This window comes from Squalius cephalus, assembly GCF_949319135.1.
Source record: "Squalius cephalus genome assembly, chromosome: 3".
Classification (NCBI taxonomy): Eukaryota; Metazoa; Chordata; class Actinopteri; order Cypriniformes; family Leuciscidae; genus Squalius; species Squalius cephalus.
In genome coordinates this window covers 59,147,483-59,175,010 of record NC_137124.1, presented here as the reverse complement: position 1 = coordinate 59,175,010, position 27,528 = coordinate 59,147,483, and the positions used below count along the sequence as shown (strand labels likewise).

At 38.5% G+C, this 27,528-nt stretch overlaps 3 protein-coding genes across 4 annotated transcripts in view; 1 reads left to right on the top strand and 2 right to left on the bottom strand.

The window, feature by feature from the left end:
• The first annotated feature begins 1,019 nt into the window (after nucleotides 1–1,019).
• On the top strand, nucleotides 1,020–13,082 carry cdt1 (chromatin licensing and DNA replication factor 1). 2 transcript variants are annotated; one of them, XM_079865001.1, is made up of 10 exons: nucleotides 1,020–1,567; nucleotides 2,987–3,121; nucleotides 3,200–3,435; nucleotides 4,574–4,768; nucleotides 5,916–6,061; nucleotides 8,742–8,842; nucleotides 8,925–9,113; nucleotides 10,120–10,251; nucleotides 11,581–11,782; nucleotides 12,912–13,082. In XM_079865001.1, exons 1-10 carry the CDS (start codon nucleotides 1,097–1,099, stop codon nucleotides 13,073–13,075), a joined length of 1,971 nt encoding a protein of 656 aa, XP_079721127.1. In that variant the 5' UTR covers nucleotides 1,020–1,096; the 3' UTR covers nucleotides 13,076–13,082. The 2 variants fall into 2 exon arrangements, with proteins under 2 accessions (XP_079721127.1, XP_079721128.1); XM_079865002.1 differs by having other exon boundaries at nucleotides 1,025–1,567; nucleotides 3,203–3,435.
• A 21-nt stretch (nucleotides 13,083–13,103) lies between these two features.
• aprt (adenine phosphoribosyltransferase) lies at nucleotides 13,104–25,557 on the bottom strand. The gene is made up of 6 exons (XM_079865063.1): nucleotides 25,379–25,557; nucleotides 25,146–25,249; nucleotides 19,919–20,052; nucleotides 16,527–16,605; nucleotides 14,142–14,510; nucleotides 13,104–13,992 (listed from the first exon to the last, which is right to left on the bottom strand). The coding sequence occupies exons 1-5, from the start codon at nucleotides 25,552–25,554 to the stop codon at nucleotides 14,371–14,373; spliced, it is 633 nt and encodes a 210-aa protein (XP_079721189.1). The 5' UTR covers nucleotides 25,555–25,557; the 3' UTR covers nucleotides 13,104–13,992; nucleotides 14,142–14,370.
• A 304-nt stretch (nucleotides 25,558–25,861) lies between these two features.
• galns (galactosamine (N-acetyl)-6-sulfatase) overlaps nucleotides 25,862–27,528 on the bottom strand; it is a 50,715-nt gene continuing 49,048 nt past the window's right edge. The window contains exon 14 of the mRNA XM_079865027.1: nucleotides 25,862–27,528. This exon is cut by the window's right edge and continues 1,742 nt beyond it. The gene's annotated coding sequence lies outside the window, so the exon portion shown is untranslated.

Here is a 27,528-nt window from a genome sequence, read left to right as displayed (position 1 = left end):
TGTGACCGTTATTTATTTCGCTCGTGTCAGGTCAGTGTAGCAAATCTGATATATTCTGATGTTATTCGTTGAAAATAATATTATTTTTATGTCTTGGCTTAACCATGGTGGGTGTCATTATAACAGGCTTGTGTGTAACCCATAGACGAGTTAAAAAAAAAAAATGTAACCCTTTATGTTGACTCCATCTAGTGGTGAATTGGGGTAACGAGCAGTCTTGTTTAGCATTAGACGAGAGTAAAGTGTTTTCATTGTATTGTTTAACGCATTTTTGTTAAATATTCTTAATTCAGTTATTTTGGTTTTGGCATTTCGATCATAATCTCACCAGGCGAGTACTAAAAGCGAACCCATTTAAAGGGATAGTTCACCAAAAATAAAAGTTTCTTCCATCATTCACTCACCCTTTACTCAAGCAGAACAAATACATTTTTCAGGTTTGGAACAACTTAAGGGTGAGTAAATTATGACATAATTTCCTTTTTTATTTTTATTTGGGTGAATATCCCTTTAATCCACTTCTTTTTTTCTTGGATCAGTAATTTTCAGCTGAAAGTACATTTAAAAGCAATGAAGAATATGTCACATGCGATACTATTTTGCTGTTTTAACATGCATACTGCATAAGAGCAGCTGCAAGTCACACTTGCTGTTAAATGATTAACAGTGTTACTCATTCAAAATGATTGATTTATCTTAAGAAATGCAAATTTACAATAGAGAGAACATAATTCCATTCATTCCAAAACCCAACCACCAAAATGACTGCTAAACGTGGTAAAAAATAGAATAAAATATATTTGAATATACAAATAACACAAGGAGCCAAATCAAATTAGTAAACTTATAAGTGTGTGTGTTATTTATTGTGGATATGACACCCAATATTTGCATGTTTACAGTCAGTCAGTCAGTCAGTTTTGCGAGTGTTTGATCAGCGGGTTAGGGGCGTGGTTATAAGCCAGGCTCTGCCTACATAAGTCACGTGATCCGATTTCGCGCGAAAGTTAGTCTACAGAGAAGACGCTGAGAGGAACTTCCGGTGGGATAATAACAATTGCCTCACGCCAGCCACGGATCTCATTCTTACAGAAGAATGGCTCAAGCGCGGGTTACCGATTATTTTGCACAGAATAAGAAGGGTGGTGTAGGTCGATCTGTCCGGTCGAAGGGACAAAAAGTGTCCGTGGACGTTTCGGATTCGGTGGTTTTCGCTAAACCAAGAACATCGTCCAGAGCCACACGGTCTGCGCGCGTTCACGCGACACCAGAACCGCAGAAACACGTTCATCAGGAGTTCCTCAAAGTCATCGATGAGGTTCTGTCAGCGGACACGGTAGAAACCGCGACAGAGGTGAGTCATGTGAGCCTAACGGCGAGTCCCCGGACCCCTAAACGGACCTCGGCGGAGTTCGACGTGTGTTCGGTGGTGTTCCCGTCCACGGCCGAACAACACAGCAGCGCCAAGAAGCGCCTGAGACTCGGCAGAACTTCCCCGGAGGACCGCACGGTTCCGAAGACCGCGAGGAAGAGGCTCGATCTGCTGAAACACGACGATAAAGAGCAGGTAACGTTATCTAGCGCTAAATGTTGCGTTCAAAACAGAATGTGTGTTTGAAACGCGACGCTCAGTAAAACGCGACGTGGACGCATAAGTTATGTAACGTTACATCCATTTAATAAAATGTCTCTAATGTACTACTTTTGACACATTACTTTTAAAAAACCTGCTTCTACTTAACCATAAACTGATAATTCTTAATTTAAAACTTTTCATAGAATTTTACGTATTTCGCTTCATTCGTCTAAAAAACAAACAAGCCTAAAAAACTAATGGGATTAAACGCTGTTGCTGGGTAGATTAGCCTACTTAATTTTAGTTCATTATTGAATACAAATGATCCATGATTAAAAATAAATCAAATTAAAAAATAATCATGAATTGAGTTTAAAAAAAAAGTTGTTAGTAACGTAATCCATTCCAATAACGTTACACATTTTTGGTAAAACGCGAAAATGGCCCTAATTAATTTAAAATGGCCCTTATGTATTACTTTAGACCCCTTTTTTTACAGTCTGCTTTAGATGCATTACTTAAAAAAAATAAAAAATAAATAAATATATGTATGTGTATATATATATGAAAAATGATGTTGCTTGACTTTAAACTGATAATACTTCATTTAACATTTTCATTAGAATATTACGTATTTTGCTTCAATTGTCCAAAAAAAAAAAAAGCTAATCGGATTTTCTTCTATCCAATCCACCGAAACGATATTGCTGATTAGATTACTAATAAATTGTATTGCATTACTAAATGCAAATTATACTTGATTATAAATTGTAGTTAGTAACGTAACTTAATCTATTCCATTACACTTTTTTATTAATGTAATCCAACTACTTTTTAAAATTACTTTTATTACTTTTGATGCAATTTGTTTTTAGTAATAATGTGAATAGTATAATAATGTACCACTATTGATAAAAATAAATGAGAAAATTAAGTTTTTATTTTATTTACAAGTTTATTTGAACTGGGACAGTACAAAAAAAAACATGATTAAACACTACTTCAGGGTTTCATAAATGTGTGAAAAGTTAATTAAATCAGTTAAATTAATAAGAAATAACTAATTGTTTATGATGCGTGGCATCCGTTTTTATAGTCGCCGGTCTGTGCAATCTTACAAAAGTTTTGAGAATGGAAAATTTAAAAGATGAAACGATTGCGGAGGATAAATTAATTCTGAATAATTTACCATTTTGTGAATATCAAGTTATCATGCAAGTTTTTCAATATAATCTTAATAAATAGATGATTGTTGTTTAATTTCATTAGCATGTTGTGCTAATGTGTGTTTTTAGTTTGAGTATTTTAGGTGAAATAGACTAGGCTACATTGCTTTACTGTTCTGTGAATGCATTTGTGTATCGGTGTGTTTTAATGACTGCTAACCCACCCTGTCTTATCTTGATGTAGCGCACTGAGCCTTCGTCCAACGGCGTCGCTCAGGCTCAACAAACCGCCAGCAAAGACTCAAAAAATACTGTTAATCACAATGCTAATATCTCCCCTGGTGGAGCCGATAGGCCGACGCGGACGAGCCGGAGCAAGGTAACGGACACATGGGGGTCTTCAGGAGCCTCCCGCTGTCCTCGAGCTTCGTTAATCACACGGCTTGTGTTCTTTCAGAAGACGTTTTCCCGAGAGGACGTGTCGGCGCTGAAGTCGAAGCTGCAGAAACTGAAAGGACAGTCCGAAGCCGTAGCGAATCCCTCGCCCGCTCCCGTTTCAACACTAGCGGAGCTGAAAGCGAGGCTCGACGCTGCCCGCGAGATCTCGGCAAAGGTTCAGCAGAGAAAGGCCGAGCGAGTTGCGGCGGATGCTAAAGCTACTGAGGCACAGGCTAGGCCTGAACCAGAGGAAAGGTGAGGTTCGCTGGCCGATGCAAATGTTTGTTTACTCAATGCAGGGCTCGGCATTAAAGGTCCTTACAAACTGAGTCTGGAATCCGCGTCCGAAATTTTCGCATTAAAACTATTTCTCTACTATTGTTGATTAAGGCGAGACACTACAGGTGAATATGGTAACATTTTTAACTAGCAGATATCACCATAAAACGTTCCCAGTTGATTACCTACATTAAGATGAGGAAAAAAAGGTTTTCTGTAATTTAATGTTTAAATATGCAAATTAGGCAATATCTAATTAAATATGCGCTAATTTGCATATATTTTAAAAAGCGAAATCTGAGTATTGGATAAAGCCAGGATATAAATTATCTTTTCATTGTGTTCACATATTAGATGGGAAAAAAATTACAGAGGGATTTATGGATATCTACTTTTGTTATCCTGTAAATCAGAATATACTGTCAATAGCCTTAAAATGATTTTCACCATATTTTTTGGAATAAAATGTTACATAAATCAGGCTAGGAATAATATATTTACAAATCCCTCTGTAAATGTCTTCATAATATAACTAGGTGCGAGACTGGAGAGTTTGGTGTATATCGGTGCGACTGAAGTGGAGATTTCGGAGAGAAAAGTCATTTTGAGAAAACGGGCTTTAAACATTTATCATCAGCCAATGAGATTGCGCATTCAGCCCTATTACTTTCACGATTGGTTGCTGATAAAAAGGAAATGACCATATTTGGATGCGACAACATTGCACAGGAGAGAGAGAGCTTTCTAAAGTGTGTGTGATAACAGGGAGCAGCGTGTTGATTTACAACGCCAACTTTTGTTGAATTTATCTAAATCTACAGACGCAAACAGACAAAGTGTGTAAAATAAAGACCTAAATGTGTATTTCTGACTTTTTTTCACCACAAGTCTGAAAGAAGACATGTTATTGAAGACAAATATCCCAAAATCTCAAAATTGACCAGTAAAAAAAAAAAAAAAAGGATGTTTTTGCCTGCCGTGTCTCGCCTTAAAGCGATAGTTCACCCAAAAATGTAAATTGTCGTGCACTAACCCTCATGTTTTAATAAACTCTACAGATACCTCAGAGATGCTTTGTGTGTTTTGTTGCTGAAGTTTTATGTGTGTGTTTCAGAGAGAAGCTCCCAGCTTATCAGCGCTTCCACAATCTCGCTCGGGACGTCCCGCCCGGCCTCACCCTGCCCTACCAGTACAAGCTTCTGTCCGAGATGTTTCGCAGTACGGAGACCATCGTCGGGATGCTGTTCAACCGCTCCGAGACCGTCACCTTCGCCAAGGTCAAGCAAGGGGTCCAAGACATGATGCGCAAGTAAGAGTCAACCCTCCACACACACCTTGGCAATAGAATCACCTTTCGCCAGTCTGATATATTGTTTGTGTGTTTATATTTTGTTTATATTTAGTTTATATTTTATGTGTGTTTTTATTTTATTTATATCTATATTATATGTGTGTGCTGGGCAATCATTAATCGCATCCAAAATATTGTTTGTGTTTACATATTATGTGTGTGTACACTGTGTATAATTGTTTTGTATATATATAAATACACACATGCATGTATATACTGTATCTATTTATACATAATTTATATTGTATATAAATATTTTATGTATAAATAACAAATTTTCCTTAAATATTTACATGCATGTGTATGTGTATATATATATATATATATATATATATATATATATAATATATATATATACATACAAAATAATTATACTCAGTACACACACATATTATGTAAACACACTTATATTGGATGCGATTAATTGTTGCTCAGCACTTATACTATTTATATATACAAGGATTGATGAGCTGTTGCGCTCATGAATATTAATCACGTTTTCAGCGTTCACGCGAACTGATTTGCTGAAATCAAAACAGGAATGAGCTCCAGCCAATGAGATTGTTTTGTGCATTAGCTCCGCCCACTACAGGAGAAACTGCTTGCTAATAATTCCAAATGAACTTATTTTGACACAAAAATGCAACAAAATCGTTTACAGGTTGCGTGCCGTCTCTCTCTCTCTCTCTCTCTCTCTCTCCCCCCTCTCTCTCTCTCTCTCTCTCTCTCTCTCTCTCTCTCTCTCTCTCTCTCCCCCCTCTCTCTCTCTCTCTCTCTCTCTCTCTCTCTCTCTCTCTCTCTCTCTCTCCCTCCCCCTCTCTTTCTCTCTCTCTCTCTCTCTCTCTCTCTCTCTCTCTCTCTCTCTCTCTCTCTCTCTCTCTCTCTCTCGATACGCTGCGCATCCGTCCATTGAGCTACATCGAAATAGTCTATATTTATGCTAAACTTATATTTAGCCTCTAACACACACATGCAAGTAAAATCGAAAAAATTATTAGTCTAAGGCTAATGATAGACATTTAGTCGCCCAGAGTGAAGATTTAGTGATTTGCTCGTGTTGAAGAGGCTGGTTAACAGGGTAACCCTAGTTCTGCTTTCTCCTCAGGCGTTTCGAGGAGAGCCACCTGGGCCAGATAAAGGCGGTTTACCCCTCCGCCTATTCCTTTCGCCAGGAGAAGAACATTCCCTCGTTCAGTGCCGCTGTGAAGAGGTCCAGCTATCAGCTCACAGTGGAGCCGGTCATTGAAGAAGGTGAGGGACATTAACACTGACTGGGGCATTAAATGCGGCTCTGTAGTGATGCACTGATTTTTCATGGCCGATAGTTTTTGTTTTTTCTTTAAGCAATGAACAAGAAAGAATAAAAGTATAGATAAACAAGATGTTTATTTGGTATTTAACAGGCTGAACTGGCTCTTGGCTGTTGAAAACAATAACTGAACATCTGAAACTAACGTCAGTAACTGCGCAGTAAAGCACATTCAACACAGACAGCGATGGGACTGACATTTAGCATCAGCGTTTCGCTTTTGGTTTAAATTGGGTTGAACTTGAAACTACATAAAACTGGCCTTAAATAAAAACATTAACTGTAACCATGTGAAATTAAAGGCAACGACTGCATAGTTCACAACATAATCAACACGCATGCTTGGCTATTTAATCAGCATTTGTTTTTGTTTTTAAATTCGGTGCAAAGAAAAAAGGTCTTTACCAGTGAAACTAAATAAAACCCAAATAATCAAATAATGTTTAGTGCAACAAGTATAACAAAGATGCTACAGAAGGTGCTTTTTTTTTTTTTTTAAATCAAAATAAGTCACTGTAATTTTAAGGTCCTCTACAGACCTGACGTTTACCTCTAGCTCTTCAAAAGTGCATGCAAGTTCTTCTTTACACAAAGCAGCGTTTCAGCTTCGTCACATGTTCGTCTGTTTGGTTTCTCATCCAACACGTGAGAAGCTGAGCTGAACAAACGTTCACCGTCTACACTCGTGCGTCATTGTTATATGATTCCAATATAGTTGTGCACGCGGGCGCACTTCCGGTCCGGAAAAATACAAATTCGGCTTTATGGCCGGTTGGTGCACCGACTCCATCTGTGCACCCGTGATCATTGCAGTGAATTTAACACGCATAATTTAACGTTTTGTTTTTTACCCAAATTACTAGGGCTGGATAAAAAATATTGATTTCTCGATTTTAATCGATTCTCATTTTTATGAACCGATATCGATTCTTAAATCCCAAGAATCGATTAGTCATCCTGTTTTCAGTTGATGAATGAATGTAACGTAGCGCGCATCCCATCCAATTAATCGCAATAATCTTTGTGCTTTGTTACTATTGATATGAAGCAAAGTCTCAGATTTCAAATTACGTCCATTTTCTTCCGAATTTCTAAAACATAATTACTAGGGATGGGACTTTTTCTCGACAAAACGACCGACATTCGACACATGCTCCACTCGACAAAAAAAATAGTGTCGACATGTCGAGGGGGCGGGGCTTGTGGGATTTCCAAATTGCATTTTTTTTTTTTTTTGGCTTTTAATTTATTACATTTCCTCGGTTACTTTAACCTCGGTTCCCTGAGAGATAAGGGAACGAGTATTGCGTTGCAAACGCTATGAGAAAACTCCTTTTCTCGAGAAAAGAACGACCATGGTGTGTAAACAGAAGCAGCAGCGGAAATATGCACGATCCGCGAGTGCTGAAGACGTTCTGCACGGCTTTGATGGGTGCGCAGGAGGACACAAATGGGCGGCGACAGCTTCTTACAGTGGCGGGAGCTTTTTCCTCAGCGCCGTCAACAGAAAGAGCGTTAACTGTAGGTACGTACACACCGCCGCCGACTTGAGCTGCAAAGAAGCTCTGGCCGCCCTGTCAAGGACGCTTGTCAAAAGGACGCCTGGCCGGGACTCGCTCTCTCTCTCTGCTCGTGCGTGCGCGCTTAAAATTTCATATTTTGTTATGAACATTCACCCGCCAGTGTGGCGGATAGCCTTTTGAGATTTACTCGCCAAACAGAAAATCTACCCGCATTTGGCCTTAATTTCGGACCCTGATGTAGAATATTTTCCACCCTCCGCATTGCTGCTGCTCTTTAAAAAAAAAAGAAAAAAAGGCCGACAATCCGACAAAAAGTCGACACATGGGCCTCGACAGTCGATTTCCCAAATCCCGTGTCGTTCCCATCCCTAATAATTACCGTGTTGGTGCTGTGGTGTGAGATCGCTCTGGCTCAGCTCTAGAGCAGCACATGATCTTCTCTTCCGCCTTAACACCAGTTACAGTGCGAAATAAACATGAATGAGCATCTGAAAGTGTGTTAAAAGATAGAGGACAACTTATCAAAATCCGTATCATGTGACATGGAATCGCTCAATCAGTGTTTCAACCGTGGAAAGGCGTCAGTAAAACAGTCATGTGACGTCACATTTACCTCAGAAAAACCAGATCCAGTGTCCATAAACTCGTTAGTCAGCAAGAAAAATTAACTCTAGAGGAGCATTTTGCTAAATATATGCACCATATTACATATTCATTATAATGTTTAATGTTCTTCAATATTGAATGCATGTTTGAATAAATCTGGCAGGTTTTTATGACAGCCACCATTTAAATGTTTATATTTCATATAACTTTATTATTATAAAAATAAATAAAAGTGTAATTAGTGTTTGTACACAAATCAGTTCAATATTATACCTTATACGATTTGTTTTCCTTGAGAAAATGTTCAATGTATTGAACCTGATATCCTAAATAATCCATATTGAATTGAATCGGAATCGAATTGCAAGCTTGTGAATCGAAATCGAATCGAATTGTAAAATTTGTCAATACCCAGCCCTACAAATCATGCAGCCCTCATATGTTTAAGTTCTAAAATCATTATTTATTTTAATAAAGTGTCTCTTTCCGCCAGAATTCAACGGTACTCGTCCAGTGTTGTCGGCCTCTCGTCTTTTGGAAAGAAGGTGCATTTTTCACCAGAACCTTGTTGAGATTGTGAAGGGACACCACAAGGTAAGCAGGTTTACTTGCATGAGTTCTGGATATTATGTTTTTTTGTAAATTCCAATCATGTCTTCTCTTATGTTGGATCCAGACGTTCCTGGCTTCCCTAAACCCTCCCATCGTCGTCCCTGATGACAAACTGACCCGCTGGCATCCGAGGTTCAATGTGGACGAGGTTCCCAACGTCAAGCCCGGTGATCTGCCTCAACCCCCTCAAACTGAGAAACTGAGCTCGGCTCAGGAGGTGTTGGACCGAGCTCGAGCGCTCATGACGCCCAAGGTGAGCGAGCACATGGTTCAGTGACACGCATCAGGGTTTCTGCTGGTCTTAAAAAGGTCTTATTGGCTTTAAAAGGTTTTAAAATAATCTTAAAGGGTCTTGCATTTACATTTATGCATTTAGCAGACACTTATATCCAAAGCGACTTACATTGCATTTCAAGGTATACATTTACGTTCTTATCAGTTCTTAAATTGAATTCTTAAAGTCTTAAAATAATCCTAAGATCTAAAAAGGGTCTTTAAAAGGTTTCTTAAAGATCTTAATTCACTCTTTCACAAATTAAGGCCTTAAAAGATCTGTAGTCAATTTTATCCCTTAACTCTTTGATCTCCAAAATGAAATATTTAAACGGTTTTTAAATATTTTTTTCTCGCCTCATTTAGTATGCACGGTTCTATGAATATGCAAATGAGCCCCGCCTCCACTCACTCACTCAGCTCAGAGATCCACTGGTTGACTATCACACGTTGATCTGATTGGTTACAAGGTAGTTTGTGACGTCAGAAACACCAGCGATTTCAAAGCGTGTTTTTGAGACTGTCTTTGGTTCACTGCAGTTTTAAGGAGGAAATACTCAGCAATGCTGTCGACTTATGAACTTACACACGGTTTATCTTAAAGCAGATTAAAAACACCACATAGACACATAAACAACATTAAAAGCTGTATTTTCACCACAAGGACACATTTAAATATAAATGTAAAGTAATTATCATATTTAATCAGGTTAGATTAATAAATCAATGCCATTTTAAGGTTCTGTACTCACACACACACTCGCATATATAACAATTGTACTATAAATAGCAAATGTTATTCAAAAACAAAAGTTGATCTGTAAATGAAACTTTATTTTTATTTAACTATTTACTTGTTTCTTTTTAATTTGAAGGTAATAAAGATATTGTTTGATAAGTGAGATCTCTGATTGTATTCCTTGAAAACCAAAAAAAGTAGAGCTTAAACTGATCATCACGTCTCTGACTTCCTTTTCTCGTTCCAGATGGAGAAAGCGCTGGCTAACCTGGCCTTGAAGACCGCCGAGAGCGCGTGCGCCGAAGAGCCCGAGACCGCAGAGAAGCCGTCAGAAACGCCCGGTGCGCTCCGAGGAGTTTCTCAGTCCCTGCTGGAGAGGGTCAGTCCACTGAACACACACCAACAGCTGAAGCCGGGCTCACACTGTGCGATCTTGGCCGTCTGAGACCAATTTAGCAAATCCTAAAAGAATCCTCTGATCCTATAGGCTAAAATCTGAAGTCTTTGATCGTTAGTTTGACGTGTTCACCGACAGCCGATTAATGGCCGTTGCGATCAGATTCTCAGTCCTGCAGTGATTCTCCTACGACCACCGTCAAATCGTCCTCGTTTTTCAAGACAAGCCGTGACCAAAATTAGAATTAAATTATGCTTAGACGCACACGGGAGCGTTTAAAAGCAGGTCTGCTGATTGTGCTTTCAAAAGCTCCCGCTCACATTTAAATGTATGTATATTTACAACATGTTTTTGAACCGCTGATCATTGTAGCCAATCACAGACATATTTGATGAGCGTGTGAACACAACAGCCAATCAGAGGGGTTTATGATTCTGCTCAGAGGCACATTTTAAAAATGTGAAAGTCTGTACTTTTGACAACACTAGTTCAAGTCAAGCGTGTCGCACAAGTCCTGAAAAGTGAAGCCAAAGAGTCTCGATCGCCCCCCGGTGGCTGGTCCCAGTATAGCTCATAAACCCAGAGTCTCGATCGCCCCCCGGTGGCTGGTCCCAGTATAGCTCATAAACCAGTCTCGATCACCCCCCGGTGGCTGGTCCCAGTACAGCTCATAAACCCAGAGTCTCGATCGCCCCCCGGTGGCTGGTCCCAGTATAGCTCATAAACCAGTCTCGATCGCCCCCCGGTGGCTGGTCCCAGTATAGCTCATAAACCCAGAGTCTCGATCGCCCCCCGGTGGCTGGTCCCAGTATAGCTCATTAAACCCAGAGTCTCGATCGCTCCCCGGTGGCTGGTCCCAGTATAGCTCATAAACCCAGAGTCTCGATCGCCCCCCGGTGGCTGGTCCCAGTATAGCTCATAAACCCAGAGTCTCGATCGCCCCCCGGTGGCTGGTCCCAGTATAGCTCATAAACCCAGAGTCTCGATCGCCCCCCCGGTGGCTGGTCCCAGTATAGCTCATAAACCCAGAGTCTCGATCGCCCCCCGGTGGCTGGTCCCAGTATAGCTCATAAACCCAGAGTCTCGATCGCCCCCCGGTGGCTGGTCCCAGTATAGCTCATAAACCCAGAGTCTCGATCGCCCCCCCGGTGGCTGGTCCCAGTATAGCTCAAGATGTCAGCGCCATATTAGGACTTTGGTGGCTTCACTTTTCTCCAGTGGAAGAGAGTTAAGGGGTGTCATCCATCTTTTTTTAACTGTCTATGGTTCAAGTTTTCTCACTAAAGCTAATCCGCATCTGTCCCTCTTCAGATTCGAGCTAAAGAGGCTCAGAAGTTGCGGGCCGTGATGACGAGGGACCCGGAGCAGGAGCGGCGCCTGGTGATGATGTCACGGCTCCCGGAGCTAGCCCGGATCCTGCGCAACGTGTTCGTAGCGGAGAAGAAGCCGGCCCTCCTCATGGAGCTCGCCTGCAACCGCGTGATCGCTAGCTACCGGTCTCCGCTCAGCTCCGGTCAGTGCAGCCGTTTCCCAGAGTCATGAGTGATTTATAAAATCAAGACCCTTTTAAAGAAATTAAGACTATTTTAAGATCTTTTAAAGAAATTACACTATTTAAAGGGTCCTAATTTCTTTAAAAGATCTTAAAATAATATTAAACGGGTCTTAGGATTAAGACCTTTTAAAGACCCTTTTAAGATTATTTTAAGATATTTTAAAGAAATTACAATATTTAAAGGGTCTTAATTTCTTTAAAAGATCTTAAAATAATATTAAAAGGGTTTTAGGATTTTTTTTTAAAGAAATTAAGACCTTTTAAAGATCCTTTTAAGATTATTTTAAGATTTTCTTAATTTAATTTTAATTTAAAGTTTTAATTTCTTTAAAAGATCTTAAAATAATCTTAAAAGGGTCTTAGGATTTTAAGAAATTAAGACCTTTTAAAAACCCTTTTAAGATTATTTTAAAGAAATTACAATATTTAAAGGGTCTTAATTTCTTTAAAATATCTTAAAATAATCTTAAAAGGGTCTTTAACAGGTCTTAATTTCTTTTTAAAAAAATCCTAAGATATTTTTATATATATATTTTAAAGAAATTACAATATTTAAAGGGTCTTAATTTCTTTAAAAAAAATGTTTGAGTTTTTTTCAGGTTGCTGATGCGCTTACGGTTTTATGCACTAATTTTCCTTGCATGCACATTAAGGGAATTATGTTTTATTTAAGAACAATTGTTTCAAAAGTAAATGCACTTAAACGTTTAATTTCAAAGAAAGATGTAATGCTTGATTTGGTTTACATTGCGCTCGCTCGCGTCCTCTTGTGGGCGTAAGAGACGATACAGAACCGTTTTCTTCCAACATTAAGGATTGCCTTTAGAATTTGAATATAATTAGACTTTTGCTCATGTTTAAGAGATATTTGATCTTCGCTTTTGATTTTGACAACCCGATAATTTATAATAAACACTGCAAAAGTCAAGTTTGATTTCATGGCGTGTTGCTTTGCTAATCGTGATGATAAAAGGCCACAAATATTTAATTGTTTTTATGATTCAGTGGGTTTTCTCATAGCGAGGGCTCTTAATATGGGGCTTTTTTTGCTGGTGGATCATTCATTCATATGTTCATTTCTCTCTAGACGAGATGGAGAAGCATCTTCGCCTGCTGGCCGAGTCGACCCCCGCGTGGCTCACGATACATCCAATCAGGAAAGACTTGTACCTGAAACTGAACAAGAGCGCAGATCTGAACATTGTGCTGAACGCCCTGACCCAGAAGATGAAGGAAGAGGAGCGCGTCTGAGCAGAAGCAGACCAGACTCCAGACCATACCATGTGCAATATATTTTTATTATGGATTTCAACTTTTAGAAGACACTCATTTTTAGCTTCATTTGTTCATAGTTTGCATTTTACAAGTCACTATGTTTTTAGCAGATATTGTCTGAGGTCGTGACATTGTTCTTTGCATTTTGGCACAATAACCGTTCATAAATGTTGACAAGTAACAGGAGGAATCATTTACAATAAACAAGTTCATGCAAGCAATGGTGTTTCATACTCTCTCTGTACATCAGGTACTCTTATAATCCACTGTCTCGAATCGCACACTTCCCTACTATGTAGTAGAAAGAAAAAAAAACCTGGTGAAAAGTACCTGAAATTGCATAATGAAGCCATAAAACAGGAATTATGACTTGCTTCAGTTTGGTCACATGACAATGACAACATGGTGAATGGATTGCATTCATACTGCACAAATTCAAACCACATATGATACAGAACTTATAGTGGTGACTCTGAACCGTTTAGAGAAGCTTTGAATCATTAGTTCTGGACCAGCGAGTATCAAACTGCTGAAGTCACGTGATTTCAGTGAACGAGGCTTCCTTATGTTTTGAAATGTCAATGTTTTACCACTAGGGGACGACGATCTCCATGAAACCGGTGTCTATATATGATTTTTACCTGATCTCAGATCAGTTTTTACTGGTCCGATAAACCAAGCTCTCTATAAAACAAGCCCGACAAATTAATAACACATTCCACAGACACTTCATATTTACTGCTATTAGATGACTTGTTGATTGCATCTAATAGATTAACTGGTTTGTTAAAGGTGTTTTTATGCATGTTTTCACTGCATTTACACTGTTCTGGCCAGCAGGGGTCACCAGTTTCAATAACACAATCATTTTGCCAAGCGAATGATTCAAAAAGCTTAAAGGTATAGTGGAGGATTTTTTACTTCCGGGTGGATCACCTATACTATTGGTCCTCCTAATTGTCAATCATTCTGGTGAATCAATCAAACTTGTTCAAAAAGTGGAGAGGTCTTATCTAAAATTCGGAAAGATCCTCCACTATACCTTTAATTTCTCCCATCATTACCACAAAGTTATTATTCAAAAGTATGTGATTTTAGACGCAGGCCATTTCTTTTCCTAATTCTCATGGTGGAATTAAGACCATCAAACCCATAAAGGATGAAGTGTTGATAAATTGCTTGTAATTCTTCATATTTCTGAGACGTAAACCATCGAGTGAATGACACAGTTCCTCAGAGACGTGAATGACACACACAGTTCCTCTGAGACGTCAGTACTGTATTAGAGAGAAGACCGGCGTCGGCTTCAGCTTGTCGGATCCGTTGAGATCCTTGAGTTCGACGAGCACCAAACACCCCAGAACCTCGGCTTTCTGCTGTCGGATCAGCTCACACGCCGCACACAGCGTTCCTGACACACACACACACACACACACACACACACACACACACACACACACACACATCGTTGCTGCTAGAAGATTTGTGTTCCTAATCGGAGCAAATCCGACTCCTATTCTATTGAATAATCTGCTATTAGTTCACTTCAGAATTAAAATTTCCTGATAATCTACTCTCCTCCACGTCATCCAAGATGTTCATGTCTTTCTTTCTTCAATCGAGAAGAAATGAAGGTTTCTGAGGAAAACACTCCAGGGTTTTTCTCCATATAGTGACTTCAATGGGGTCCAACGGGTTGAAGATCCAGATGTGAGTTTCAGTGCAGCTTCAAAGTCTCGACACGATCCAGCCGAGGAATAAGAGTCTCATCTAGACAAACCAGCGGACATTTATAACAAAATAAACATTTATATACTTTTTAAACACTCTTGCCGGTCTTGCACTAGCTGTGATGCGACACACATTACGTAATCAGGTTGAAAGGTCAAGCGTGTTCTGGTTCAGAAATGTAGAGTAGGATGAAAAACTCATTTTCTCCTCCAACATCGTTGTTTTACCTAGGGCTGTCAACTTTAGTCGTTTAGTCGACTAATCGGTCGATGCCGTCTTGGTCGACTGACATTCTCATTGGTCGACCAGTTGCATTTTTTTATTTTATTTTTTTACCAATAAAGAAATTTTCATTGATTTACTCCTTGATATTTATTCCTTTATAAGCAGTTATATATTACTGTATTCTAAATATAATTAGCCTATGTTTTATCCCCAACTTTAAATGCTTTAATTTAGGCTATTTTGTAACAGCGCCACAGTTTAGCGCACCCCGTAGAACACTCGTAGGCTGCACTGCTGCTTTGCGCTCAGTAAGGAATATAGTAATCTCTATGTGTCTGTCTGTCCGTTTGCATTTTGATTATTTCGAGAACCGTTCATCCAATCGACTTCACAAGGGAGTGCAGTGTCGCATTTGGTGCAATATAGACAGACACGCGAGACGCGACATGTTCAGAATTAATAGTAAACTACAGAACAGCGCGAGCGGGAAGTGGCGCACCTCACGCGAGCAGGGCTTATTCTCCGAGAACGGACACTGATATAAAACGCACACAGTCTGTTGACTTAAGCAATACTTTTAAGTCTAATATTTTTCTGACTAACAAAAAACGAAATTTAAATAAAGAAAAACGAAATTAAGTTAGCCTAAATTAAAAACGGGATCCCAGGTGTCAATAAAAAAAAAAAAATTCGTTGTTGTTTTATAAATGCTCTATGACAATTGTTTAATAAATGTTCAATCAAAATGCAAAACATCGCGTCTTTTTTTCTTTTTTTTTTAGTCGATTAATCATTGCGCAGGACAGGACTTTGGTCGACTAAGCATTTTTTTGGTTGACTACAGCCCTAGTTTTACCTTTTATTTATTTATTATTATTCGATTGTAAATGGCGTTTGACTCAGTCTTTGCACGTTGGCTTTGTAAACACTAGGTCTGTTTTTACGCCTATGTCACGCTTGACCTTTCAACCTGATTACGTAATGTGTGTCGCATCACAGCGAGTGCAAGAACAGCATTTGTGGATAAAAAAAAAAAGTAAATGTAAATGTTTATTTTGTTTATAAAATGTCCGCTGGTTTGTCTAGATGAGACTCTTATTCTTCGGCTGGATCGTGTCGAGACTTTGAAGCTGCACTGAAACTCACATCTGGACCTTCGACCCGTTGGACCCCATTGAAGACACTATACATCCTGGAGTGTTTTCCTCAAAAACCTTCATTTCTTCTCGACTGAAGAAAGAAACACATGAACATCTTGGATGACGTGCGGGAGAGTAAATAATAATCCTGAAGTGAACTACTCCTTTAAGCTTCACTCATGTCTTTCAAAATAAGAGTCTCCCATCAGAGAAACATTCAGAATGACTTTTTTGTTGTTGTTCTTTGACTAAAAAACCCTGGGATGTCATTAAAGTTAAGAGCAAATCATCAGGAAATGTTGATTCTGATGTGAAGCTGTGTTCTCGCTCACCTCCAGTAGCGAGTAAATCATCAATGATCAGGATCTTCTGTCCTTCAGAAACGGCGTCCTCCTGCATCTCGGCCTCGGCCTGAAACATCATCAGCAGAAGATCATCATTTTATGATGTGATGATAATAATATATTTATACTGAACATGCACTGCTGTTCAAAAGTTTGGGATCGGTACGATTTTTTAATGTTTTTAATAGTGCTGTCAGTTAAATGCGTTATTAACGACGTTAACGCAATCCCATTTTAACGGCGTCAATTTTTTAATCGCGAGATTAACGCCTAGCAAACTTTGTAGGTTTTTTTCACATGCTGTTGCAACAACTAGCGTTAGAAAAACTACAACACCACACCGGATCTAGCTAGACCGGAAACACAACAACAGGCACGCCACACACACTTGTTTGGGCTCGCGAGCCGGCCGAAGAGTAGTAGGCTAACGTTACGTTTTGAGTGGATGCCAACAAGATTCTGAATTAGGGCTGCACGATATTGGGAAAAAAAAAAAAAAAAAATCACACTGCAATATTTTTTTCCCAACGATATATATTGCGATATTGCTAGCCATCAATCCAGACTAAAGTTAATAATTACCATTCCATGATATTAATAATTTCACTAATAAGCAAGCTTCATTACAAGTGACAAAAAGGTACTTAATATTTTTTTCCAAAATTAGAACATATTTCTGTAAGAATTCGGTGAACGTTCTACGCAATCCAACGTGGCGGCGCTCTTAACAGATCTCTCTCTCTCTCTCTCTCTCTCTCTCTCTCTCTCTCTCTCTCTCTCTCGACCTCTCTCGACCTCTCTCGACCTCTCTCGACCTCTCTCGACCTCTCTCGACCTCTCTCTCTCTCGACCTCTCTCTCTCTCGACCTCTCTCTCTCTCGACCTCTCTCTCTCTCGACGCGTTCATGTAACGGCACCTAAAAGCTGTCACTAAGAACTAGCAAAAGTAATGATTATGAATATGTACAATATTTCAATGAAACATTTTAATTGTTTATTAATAAACAAGTGTTTTCTGTGTCGGCTGCAAAGATGAAGTTGGCGATAGGCTACTAACTCGCGATCTTCGCAGTAGTGAACGCGCCGGAGAGAAATGTACATTTCGGATTAGGCTACATAGTTTTATTTTGTTTTGAATGGTTATGTTTAAAAGTAGAGATTTCTGTAGATAATAGATATATTTCTATTTTTTTTTTTTAGGTGTGTGAGGCGAGTAGGCTTATACGCTGAGTTTCGGATGATTGCTTAAGCTCCAGTCAGGCGCTGGCGCCTCCGTATATCTTTGCTATATTTACTTTTTATTTATTAAATCCAGGAAATTGGATAATGAAACACTGATTACAATTAAGATACAATTAATACAAAACGAAATTCGTTTTAAAGAAAGGCTTTGTGCTTTCTGTTTGAGGTCTCTGTGAAAGTTTTAAAGCAGTCTTTTAGTGCCGCTTTCAGAGTGCTCATGTCCGTAATGGAGAACTGTCACGTAACATTGTTTTTTCCTCATAAATGCGAACACGAAAAATAAAAGACAAAAGACTTTTTAAAAAAGACAACCATCCACAACTTTATAACACTCCAGGCAAAGTACCTCTTTTTGGTCAACATCCTCCTTTTTGTAGCCGAAATAGTCCCAAATAGCCGACTATATAGCCAAGATATTTTAACTTTCTTTTTGGTAGAAATCATCATTTCGTCACCCCAGCAACAAACTCGTGTTTACTGTGTGTGCTACCGTTCTCTTAATACACCATCGGTGCTACTACCCTTCACATCGCATGTTCCGGCGATGTCAAGTCAAGTCAAGTCATCTTCATTTATATAGCGCTTTTAACAATGTAGATTGTTCCAAAGCAGCTTTACAGAGATAAGCGTATAATTTAAGGTAACAGAGATTGTTTCGGCTTTACAGCAGAGTTAAGTTATTTCCATCTAAAGTTAGTTTTGATTGATTTGCTTCCGTCGCAATGATCATTTGTTATTAAATTAGGGGCCGCTAAGACGACACCATTCCCTCTACACAGACTTTAAACGCGAACCTGTGAGAAACACTGATGGCGTTCACATGCGCATTTAGAATGGGTTCTATAGTTATGTGCGTTTGAATATACGCAGGTTTGGAATTCCCTACAAGCCAAGCCTAAACAAAGTACTTGTCTTTCCTTATAAAATTTGATAAAGAATTTTATTTTATTTTATGATGTGACTATCGCTCATGCGCACATCGCGATGTCGATGTTTAAACAGAATATCGTTCAGCCCTATTCTGAATGGAAAGTTTACTTTCCAAGTTCCATTGAGAAGACCAAAGTGATCTGTGTGTTTTGTCGTTGTGAACTGAGCGATCGTCGCAGCACGTCCAGTCTGAAACACCGCTTGTCGCGAATGCGAATTCTCTGATGCGATTATTTGCTCCGAGTGAGAATGTTAGCGTGAAACTGAACACTACAGTATATGCCGATGTTGTTTTCAATAAAAAAAAACATTTGCACAAAGCAAGCCGATCCACTTTTCCGTGTTGATAAGAGCATTAAAATGAGAAAAAAAAAATAATGGGACAAAAAGAAATCAAGGGACATTTAGAATAGATAAAAATGTGCGATTAATTGCGAGTTAACTATGACATTAATGCGATTAATCGCGATTAAATATTTTAATCGTTTGACAGCACTAGTTTTTAAAAGAAGTCTCTTCTGCTCACCAAGGCTGCATTTATATGATTAAAAATACCACAAAAAAAACAGAAATATTGTGAAATATTATTATAATGTAAATCAGCTGTTTTTCTATGTGAATATATAGTAAAGTGTAATTTATTCCTGTGATCAAAGCTGAATGTTCAGCATCATTACTCCAGTCTTCAGTGTCACATGATCCTTCAGAAATCACTCTAATATGAGGATTTGATGCTCAACAAACATTTATGATTATTATCAGTGTTGAAAACAGTTGTGTACTTTTTATTTCAGGATTCTTTGATGAATAAAGTTCAAAAGAGCAGCATTTCTCTGAAACTGAAAGCTTTTGTAACATTAAACACTTCCGGTCAAGAGTTTGGGGTCAGTAAGATTTTTTTTTTTTATGTTTTTGGGGGAAATAAATCAAATAAATCAATACTTTTCTTCATAATGGATGAATTAAATTGATCAAAAGTGACAGTAAAGACATTTATGATGTTACACAAGTTTTCTATTAAATGCTGTTTTTTTTAACTTTCTATTCATCAAAGAATCCTGAAATTGTTTTCAACACTGATAATAATCATAAATGTTTCTTGAGCATCAGATCCTCATATTAGAGTGATTTCTGAAGGATCATGTGACACTGAAGACTGGATTAATGATCTTCATAAGTGATGCTGGATAACTCATAAGCTCATGTACCTGCGCGTACTCGAGACTGTACGCCACTGATAGTGTCGGGCCGGGGAGCTTCCCTTTTTTCCTGATCGGAGCAAATCCCACTCCTAATCTCTGAGCCAGAAGCGGCCCGAACAGAAACCCTCGAGCGTCCAGTCCTGGAGAGAGAGGAGATACTCCAACAGTTAGCATTCACGTTATTCACAAACTAGGACTTTTCCGTAACGCTTTCATCTGATTAATAAAAAGTAGATGCTTTACACACATCATTCCCAAAAAATTACCATAATGATAAAATGCTCCAGTATGACGTGAAGAATTAATAGCTAGTCTTACAAAACTGTTCTATATTTAAAGTTACACTTTAACACTGTACAAAATAAACCATTTAAATCAACGCATCATCAGTCCTTCTTGCTAAATTGGGAAATTGCGTACATTTGTCGCTTGTCTGTGTGTGTCTCATCATATAGGTAAATAGGGTAAAGTTTTGTGTTGTAAAAAAGTTGTAAATAGAGAGCATGTGTGTGTGTGACAGTATGTTCTCATCTCACATATACTGTATATATGGGCGAGTGAGTGTGTGTGTGTGTGTGTGTGTGTGTGAGTGAGTGAGTGAGTGAGTGAGTGAGTGAGTGAGTGAGTGAGTGAGAGTGTGTGTGTGTGTGTGTGAGACACAGTATGTTTGTCTGATTGAATAAACTCTATTAGACATTCTCTGATAAACTGTGTAATCCGAACGCACCCCTGGCTCGCACAGCTAGTGAGGAGGTGGGTTAATAACGAGGTAAGCGATTATGATTGGCTAAGGCAGAGTCATGTCTTTCATGGTAGCCAATCAGAGCCAGTATTTTTACACACATGCCAGCACACGCGCCACACACACACACACAAGCTAAACAGAGATTTGATGAAGCAGCAGAGATGGCGAGTCAGGAGCAATCCGATGAAAAGTTGGCATTTTCAAGGTGGAGATATACTACTTCAAATTCATTGAGGTCAAACAAAGGCAAGAACTAGGGGTGGAAAGGTACATGTATTCGTATTGAACCGAAACGGTATACGGGCGTCACGGTTCGGTGCATACATTTACACGGAGAATACACGGTATAAAAATAAATAAAACTCGCGTGCAAATGAATTAATGTAATGCGGAACTACTGTTAGATACGCGGGTGCTTTATCTGTAGCCCCGCCTTAGCTCTGAACATGGCTCTGGAGCAGGCTGCGATTTAAAGATTAATGCTGGAATGTGGTGTGTGTGAGAGAGAGAGGGAGAGGGGCGCGGGCGCGATCGAAAAGTCGCAAAGTGTTTACATTTGTGTGCGCGCATGTGTGTGTGTGTGAGGCGCGGACGCGATCGAACAGTGAAAACATAAAAACATACTCTGTAATTTTGTTTATACAGGACATTCAAACTGCAAAGTGTTTCCAAATTCTTTGACATATAGCAACTTTTTTTTTTTTAACAGTAACGCAAATAGTTACTTTCCCTAGTAACGAGTTACTTTTATTATAGAGTAATTCAGTTACTAACTAAGTTACTTTTTGGAACAAGTAGTGAGTAGCTATAACTAATTACTTTTTTAAAGTAACGTTCCCAACACTGTGAGAGAATGAGTGAGAGAGAGAGAAGCCCCTTTCACACAGAGATTCCGGATAATACACGGATAAAGTGAGCCGGGATTTGACCCGGGTTCTTTTGATTTTGGTTCATTCACACTGCCAGTGATTTTCCGGAATCAGAGAGCGCGTTCACACACAACCCGTAAAAATCCCGTAAAGACACGTGACATCGATGTGACTTGTAATGTCTCAGCAGCGTCTGAAGTTTGCTTATGATCTGCGATTTCTCTCTCGAGAGAAACCAAGCTTGTGCATTTTTTTCTCTGATTCGATCATAAACTTGCGCATTACGTACAGTTTCACAGCTGGCGAACGATCCCGGCTTCAGCGTCATCACTACGACACGGCATTATTACGGCTTTGGTCAGATGTTAGTTGAAAGGTTGTCATGGAGCCACTAAATCTCCATCCTCCAGAGAATCACCCGTTTAAACAAACATCGAACAGAGGAGAGTCTAAGTGAGTGTGTGTGTGTGTGTGTGTGTGTGTGTGTGTGAGAGAGAACAGAGGAGAGTCTGCTGGAGAAAGAGAACGAGACAGAGCTCGTAATAAAACAAGAATCAACATCAGCTCAGCTTTTCGGAGATGACGAGACCTGAGGGGTTTGAAATGTTGTAAAAGCGACGCAGAGATGATGGCGTTTATTCCTTGTGGAAGATTTTTCCCTAAACCTAACTACTAGGGGTGGGGGAAAAAATCGATTCTTCGATGCATCGCGATGCGGACGTGGACGATTCTGAATCGATTCACAAATGTCAAAAAATCGATTTTCTAAAAAAAATATATATATTTTCTAATAACGTAATATTGACAGAACGCAAAAGGCGGAACTATAAGCGGACGTGCAGTGCGCGGACAGTCCGTGGCGTGCACATAACAGAGACGCGCACATACATAACAGACTCATGATGGCGATTCCAAATTCGAACGGCACCTTCTTCGTTAAAAGCTAACGTACAGTATGTAAAATTGGCAATTTCATTGTTACCTATTTAGTATTTTTGTATGAGAGCTGCTTTCTGTATTGTTTAGTTTTCACATCAGTACACTGTGTAAACCGATCTGTTATATGTACGTTATACTGCAATATGTGCAATTTCAGTCACAAAAAGTTACATTTTGACTGTGCTCTCTGCAGATGTTCATTCACTTTTTTTGTATAAGCTGTTTTTGATTGTAGTATACAGCAAACATTTCAAGTCATAACTCTTTATTATTTAGTTGTGTATAAGAGTGGCTTTGTATGTTACTAATTGAAGCTACAGTAAGTTGTTCAAAAATGTTCATTTTGTCTTCTTAATGATTAAATTGGACAATTCTCTTCTAGAAAGACAAGGTGTTCAGGTGGAGAAAAAACTTTTTCTTTACCTTGACATGTTTCGACTGCAACCTGCAGTCTTCCTCCACCTGAGTGAACACCTTGTCTTTCTAGAAGAAAATTGTCCAATTTCTACAGTATGTTGGTTCTGATCTACTTCCTAAAGGAAATAAGCCTTTCATTTATTTGTTATTGTTTAGTTCAACTTGATGAGTCACAACACAATGTGATGTATTCATTTCTGTGTTCTACAGAACATAAGCTACATACAAATAATTCTGAAGTTATAACTACACTACACAGAAAGTGCTTTGAGTTGTTGTTACTCAATAAAAGAGTTAAGTAATTCAGCAGCTGACTTTTTTTAATACTGCAATCACTTTGTAGTGTATTTTTGTTTACTGTTGTGAAATGGAAAATCAATAATCGCTAATCGAGAAATCGTTAATAATCGAAAATCGACTGTAATCGAATCGGGACTTCAATAATCGTAATCGAATCGAATCGGGAAATCAGACAGATTAACCACCCCTACTAACTACGTACCTGGGCCTCGTCTACAGTCGACGTCCCCGTTCAATAATATTTATACTCTAGCGCGTCGTGCTTTAATGCTTTAATCGCGGCCGGAGGATCTCAGACAAATTCCATCGAGAATCCCACCAGCTAACACGAATACAACAGTTTTTATAAAATAGGGGTATGGGCGAAAATAACATGAAACATTACATAATTTGATTGGTTCTTCATATGCAAACCCTTCTGTTACTAGGTAGGAGCAAATTCTGTTTTAATGATTACTTAATAATCACCAGGTTTCAAGCCTAGTCATCCATCTAGTTTCATTTTCCCATATATGATATTTTTACACACACACAACCAAAGTCAAAGGGGTATGGCAACACAACACACACCATTCAAAAACACAGGACAGAACGTTTTAGTACATTGTGTTTCAGAGTGTTAGTTTTGTTAGGCCTAAAAAGGGAAGTAAGGTTAGATGTTAGAGTTATTATTAGTTTGATATACAGTTTACCATTTTATTCATTAAAAAATCCATCACATCCTCAACAGACGAGTAAGCAGAGGTGTAAAGTCCAGGTTCAGGAAGTAAAAGTCCTGGATTTGTTAATTAGCACAGAGTTCAGCCAGGAGACAGAACTAATGAGTGAAATCAGGACTTTTACTCTCTGACTTTACACCGTATTGACATCATTTCCACTGAAACAAGAAGAAAAGGCGAGACATATCGAACAGCTCCTCCCCTTTTTTAAAATAGCCAATAGCGTTTAGTTTAGAGCCGTTGAGTTCGGTAAAGCTTCAGTTTCCTCCTAATCTCAAACCATTTGATCTAAAAATTAAAATACAGCATTTTGTGCAGAATTCAAAGGGTCTGATACGTTTTCTGGTCTGCGCGACGCGATCACATGATCCGCTCTGTGTGTCGTGTCTCTGCGCCGTTTCGCGTGAACTAACGTGAAACCGGACTTCATTCGCACCAATGGAAAGCATATTTACACTGTCTGAATCATTCCCTATCCCCTATATAGTGCACTGTGTGCCATTCACCGTGTAGGAAATAGTAAATGTGTGAAGAATTGACCAATTTCACCCTCTATTTATAATGTAGGGGGCGGAGCTTCAGATTCTAGAGAGCATTTGATTGGACAGGAAATCTGATGAGAAGCTGAAGTGCAGAGTGATGTCATCAAAATCATTGATTCATATTGAGAGACTAAGTTTTTGAACGTTTATATCTTCTAAATGCGAGTTTTGGAGCACACTAGCTTATAGATAACAGTAAGACTAACATATTCATACTAAATGCCAAAAAACGTCCATTTTGATTTCATGGGGACTTTAAGTCAATTGAACGTTATTCCATTAAAAGTTGGGTTGCACTTTATTTTAAGGTGTCATTGTTACAGTGTAATAATTATAAATTTACATAAAAACTACATTACTGTAAGGTTAGGGTAGGATTAGGATTTGGTTGAGGGTTAGTTGCCTGTAATTATGCATAATTTTCTGTTATTATTACTGTAAGTATATGCAATGTAACAAGCACACTGTAAAATAAAGTGCTACCAAAAGTTGTAATACACATTACACAATAGGACTCTCTAACAATCAAATAAGAGTCAAAAAATACGGTAGGAATGTCACTATATTTAATCACTTAGCCTATACGTATTTGATCCCATATCATGATCAGTTCGGATAGGAATCCTATGTTTTTCCTCCACGAGGTTTATTAGTGTAACTTTGACCGTTAATGTGCAGATCCAGTAATTAATGTCCTCTTACCGACTATCAGATCCAGCTGAGGGTAAGAGTTCCTCACGTGCTCCTCAAACAGATCCATCACTGCAGTCAGAGCCTTCGGGTCCTTCAGGATCGGGAAAATATCCCTGAAAAACACACATTAAACACTATCTGAAACTAATATCCCTGCAAAACACACATTAAGTCCCTCTTCAGTCCCTCGTGAACGCGCTTCCGCAACGCGCTTAACTGAGATGTATTATATTAATACCCACTTGAACGGAATCCCTTTCGTAGGGAAATCTTGGAAAGTTCTGATGCACTTGCTGATTAAATCCAGTTTCTCTTCCATCATGACACGCGTTGTGATGATCATAAGGGTATGAATGAGGAGGGCAGAGTCGCAGGGACACACGTTTATCCCACTGCACTTTTGCCCGCGCATGCGCATTGCGTCGAGGGAGTTTTATGTCGTCGACATGCATGTTACTAGACTGGAAGTTGCATTTCCTTAAGTATTCAAAATGCTCTTCTTGCCATGTCCAATTTCACTGTCCGTTCTGCTCGATTCAATATTATAAACCGCCAGGATTAAGTCACCTCAAGCGCCATCGTAAATTACATTTTAACCGGGCAGTCCAACATGAGGCTAAGCTAAGCTAACTTTAAGTTAGCCAACTTTAGAAAGCTAATGTATTCTGCGGGAAGTGTAGTTATCGATAAGTAGCTATAACGACCTAACGTAACCTGTATCTAGGCTTATACTACACTTTAATATTCTTCAGTAACACACTTAGTTAATACAGTTTTTAGTTATAATATCAAACTGTACAGTCAGAGGATTGTCATCGTTATAACAGATGTTATTTTGACCCTGTTGTGTTAATTTCATGTTAACTAGTTTTTGTGTTCCCGGCCCAAAATAGCAGATTTTAAATTCGTAATAATACATATATCATCACGTAATTTTGTGATAGATCTTTTAATCAATGTATGTATGTTTTTGTGAACAAGTTTTGAACTTCTAGCTATTTATGGCTTGTACGTTAGGCCTCATTGATCATTGCTCATACAACTCGTTTTTGAGTAAAAAAAAAAAAGCATAATGTATGGATTATTTTGAGTATAACAATTGATGATTCATATATATGCCAGTATATATGAAAAGTGGCATACTAAAAGTTTATGAAGGCAGTGGGTTAAATTCAATTGATTTAAAGTCATAACGCCATTGTTTAAATTTTTTTTTATTGTACTTTATTATATAAATAAGTTTTACAAATATTTTATTGCCCCTTAAGAAAAAATAAAGAAAGAGTTGATTTAAATAAAAATAAAAGAGAATAACTTGATCATATGCAAGTAATTTTACAATCATGTACAGTCAAAATTATGCTTTAGCTAAAATAAATATATTTAGGAATGATAGTGCATTTTGGTAATTGTGTTCATCTCTGTCAGTAAACATTAATATTCTCCAACGATCTGCACACGTTCAGTCCCGGTGCCTTTAGAATGTGACAGAAACATTAAAACTTCCAAAAGCATAACAATATTCATAAACACAAAATATTCTAAGATGAAAACTATACTGATTCTTGACATCAAAATGTGAAAGGATTTAAAACACTAAATTAAAGGGATAGTTCACCCAAAAGTGAAAATTAGCCCATGATTTACTCACCCTCAAGAGCATTTATCATGATAAAACAAGTGCATCTATCCATTATAAAAGTGCATAGATGCGCTTTCATGATGGATAGATGAACTTTCATGATGCATAGATGCACTTTTATCATGGATAGATGCACTTTTATGGTGGATAGATGCACTTTTATGATGGATAGATGCACTTTTATGATGATAGATGCACTTTTATGGTGGATAGATGCACTTTTATGATGGATAGATGCACTTTTATGATGGATAGATGCACTTTTATGATGGATAGATGCGCTTTTATGATGATAGATGCACTTTTATGATGGATAGATGCACTTTTATCATGGACAGATGCACTTTTATGATGATAGATGCACTTTTATGATGGATAGATGCACTTTTATCATGGATAGATGCACTTTTATGGTGGATAGATGCACTTTTATGATGGATAGATGCACTTTTATGATGGATAGATGCGCTTTTATGATGGATAGATGCGCTTTCATGATGGATAGATGCACTTTTATCATGGACAGATGCACTTTTATGATGATAGATGCACTTTTATGATGGATAGATGCACTTTTATCATGGATAGATGCACTTTTATGATGGATAGATGCACTTTTATCATGGATAGATGAACTTTTATGATGGATAGATGCGCTTTCATGATGCATAGATGCACTTTTATCATGGATAGATGCACTTTTATGATGATCGATGCACTTTTATGATGGATAGATGCACTTTTATGATG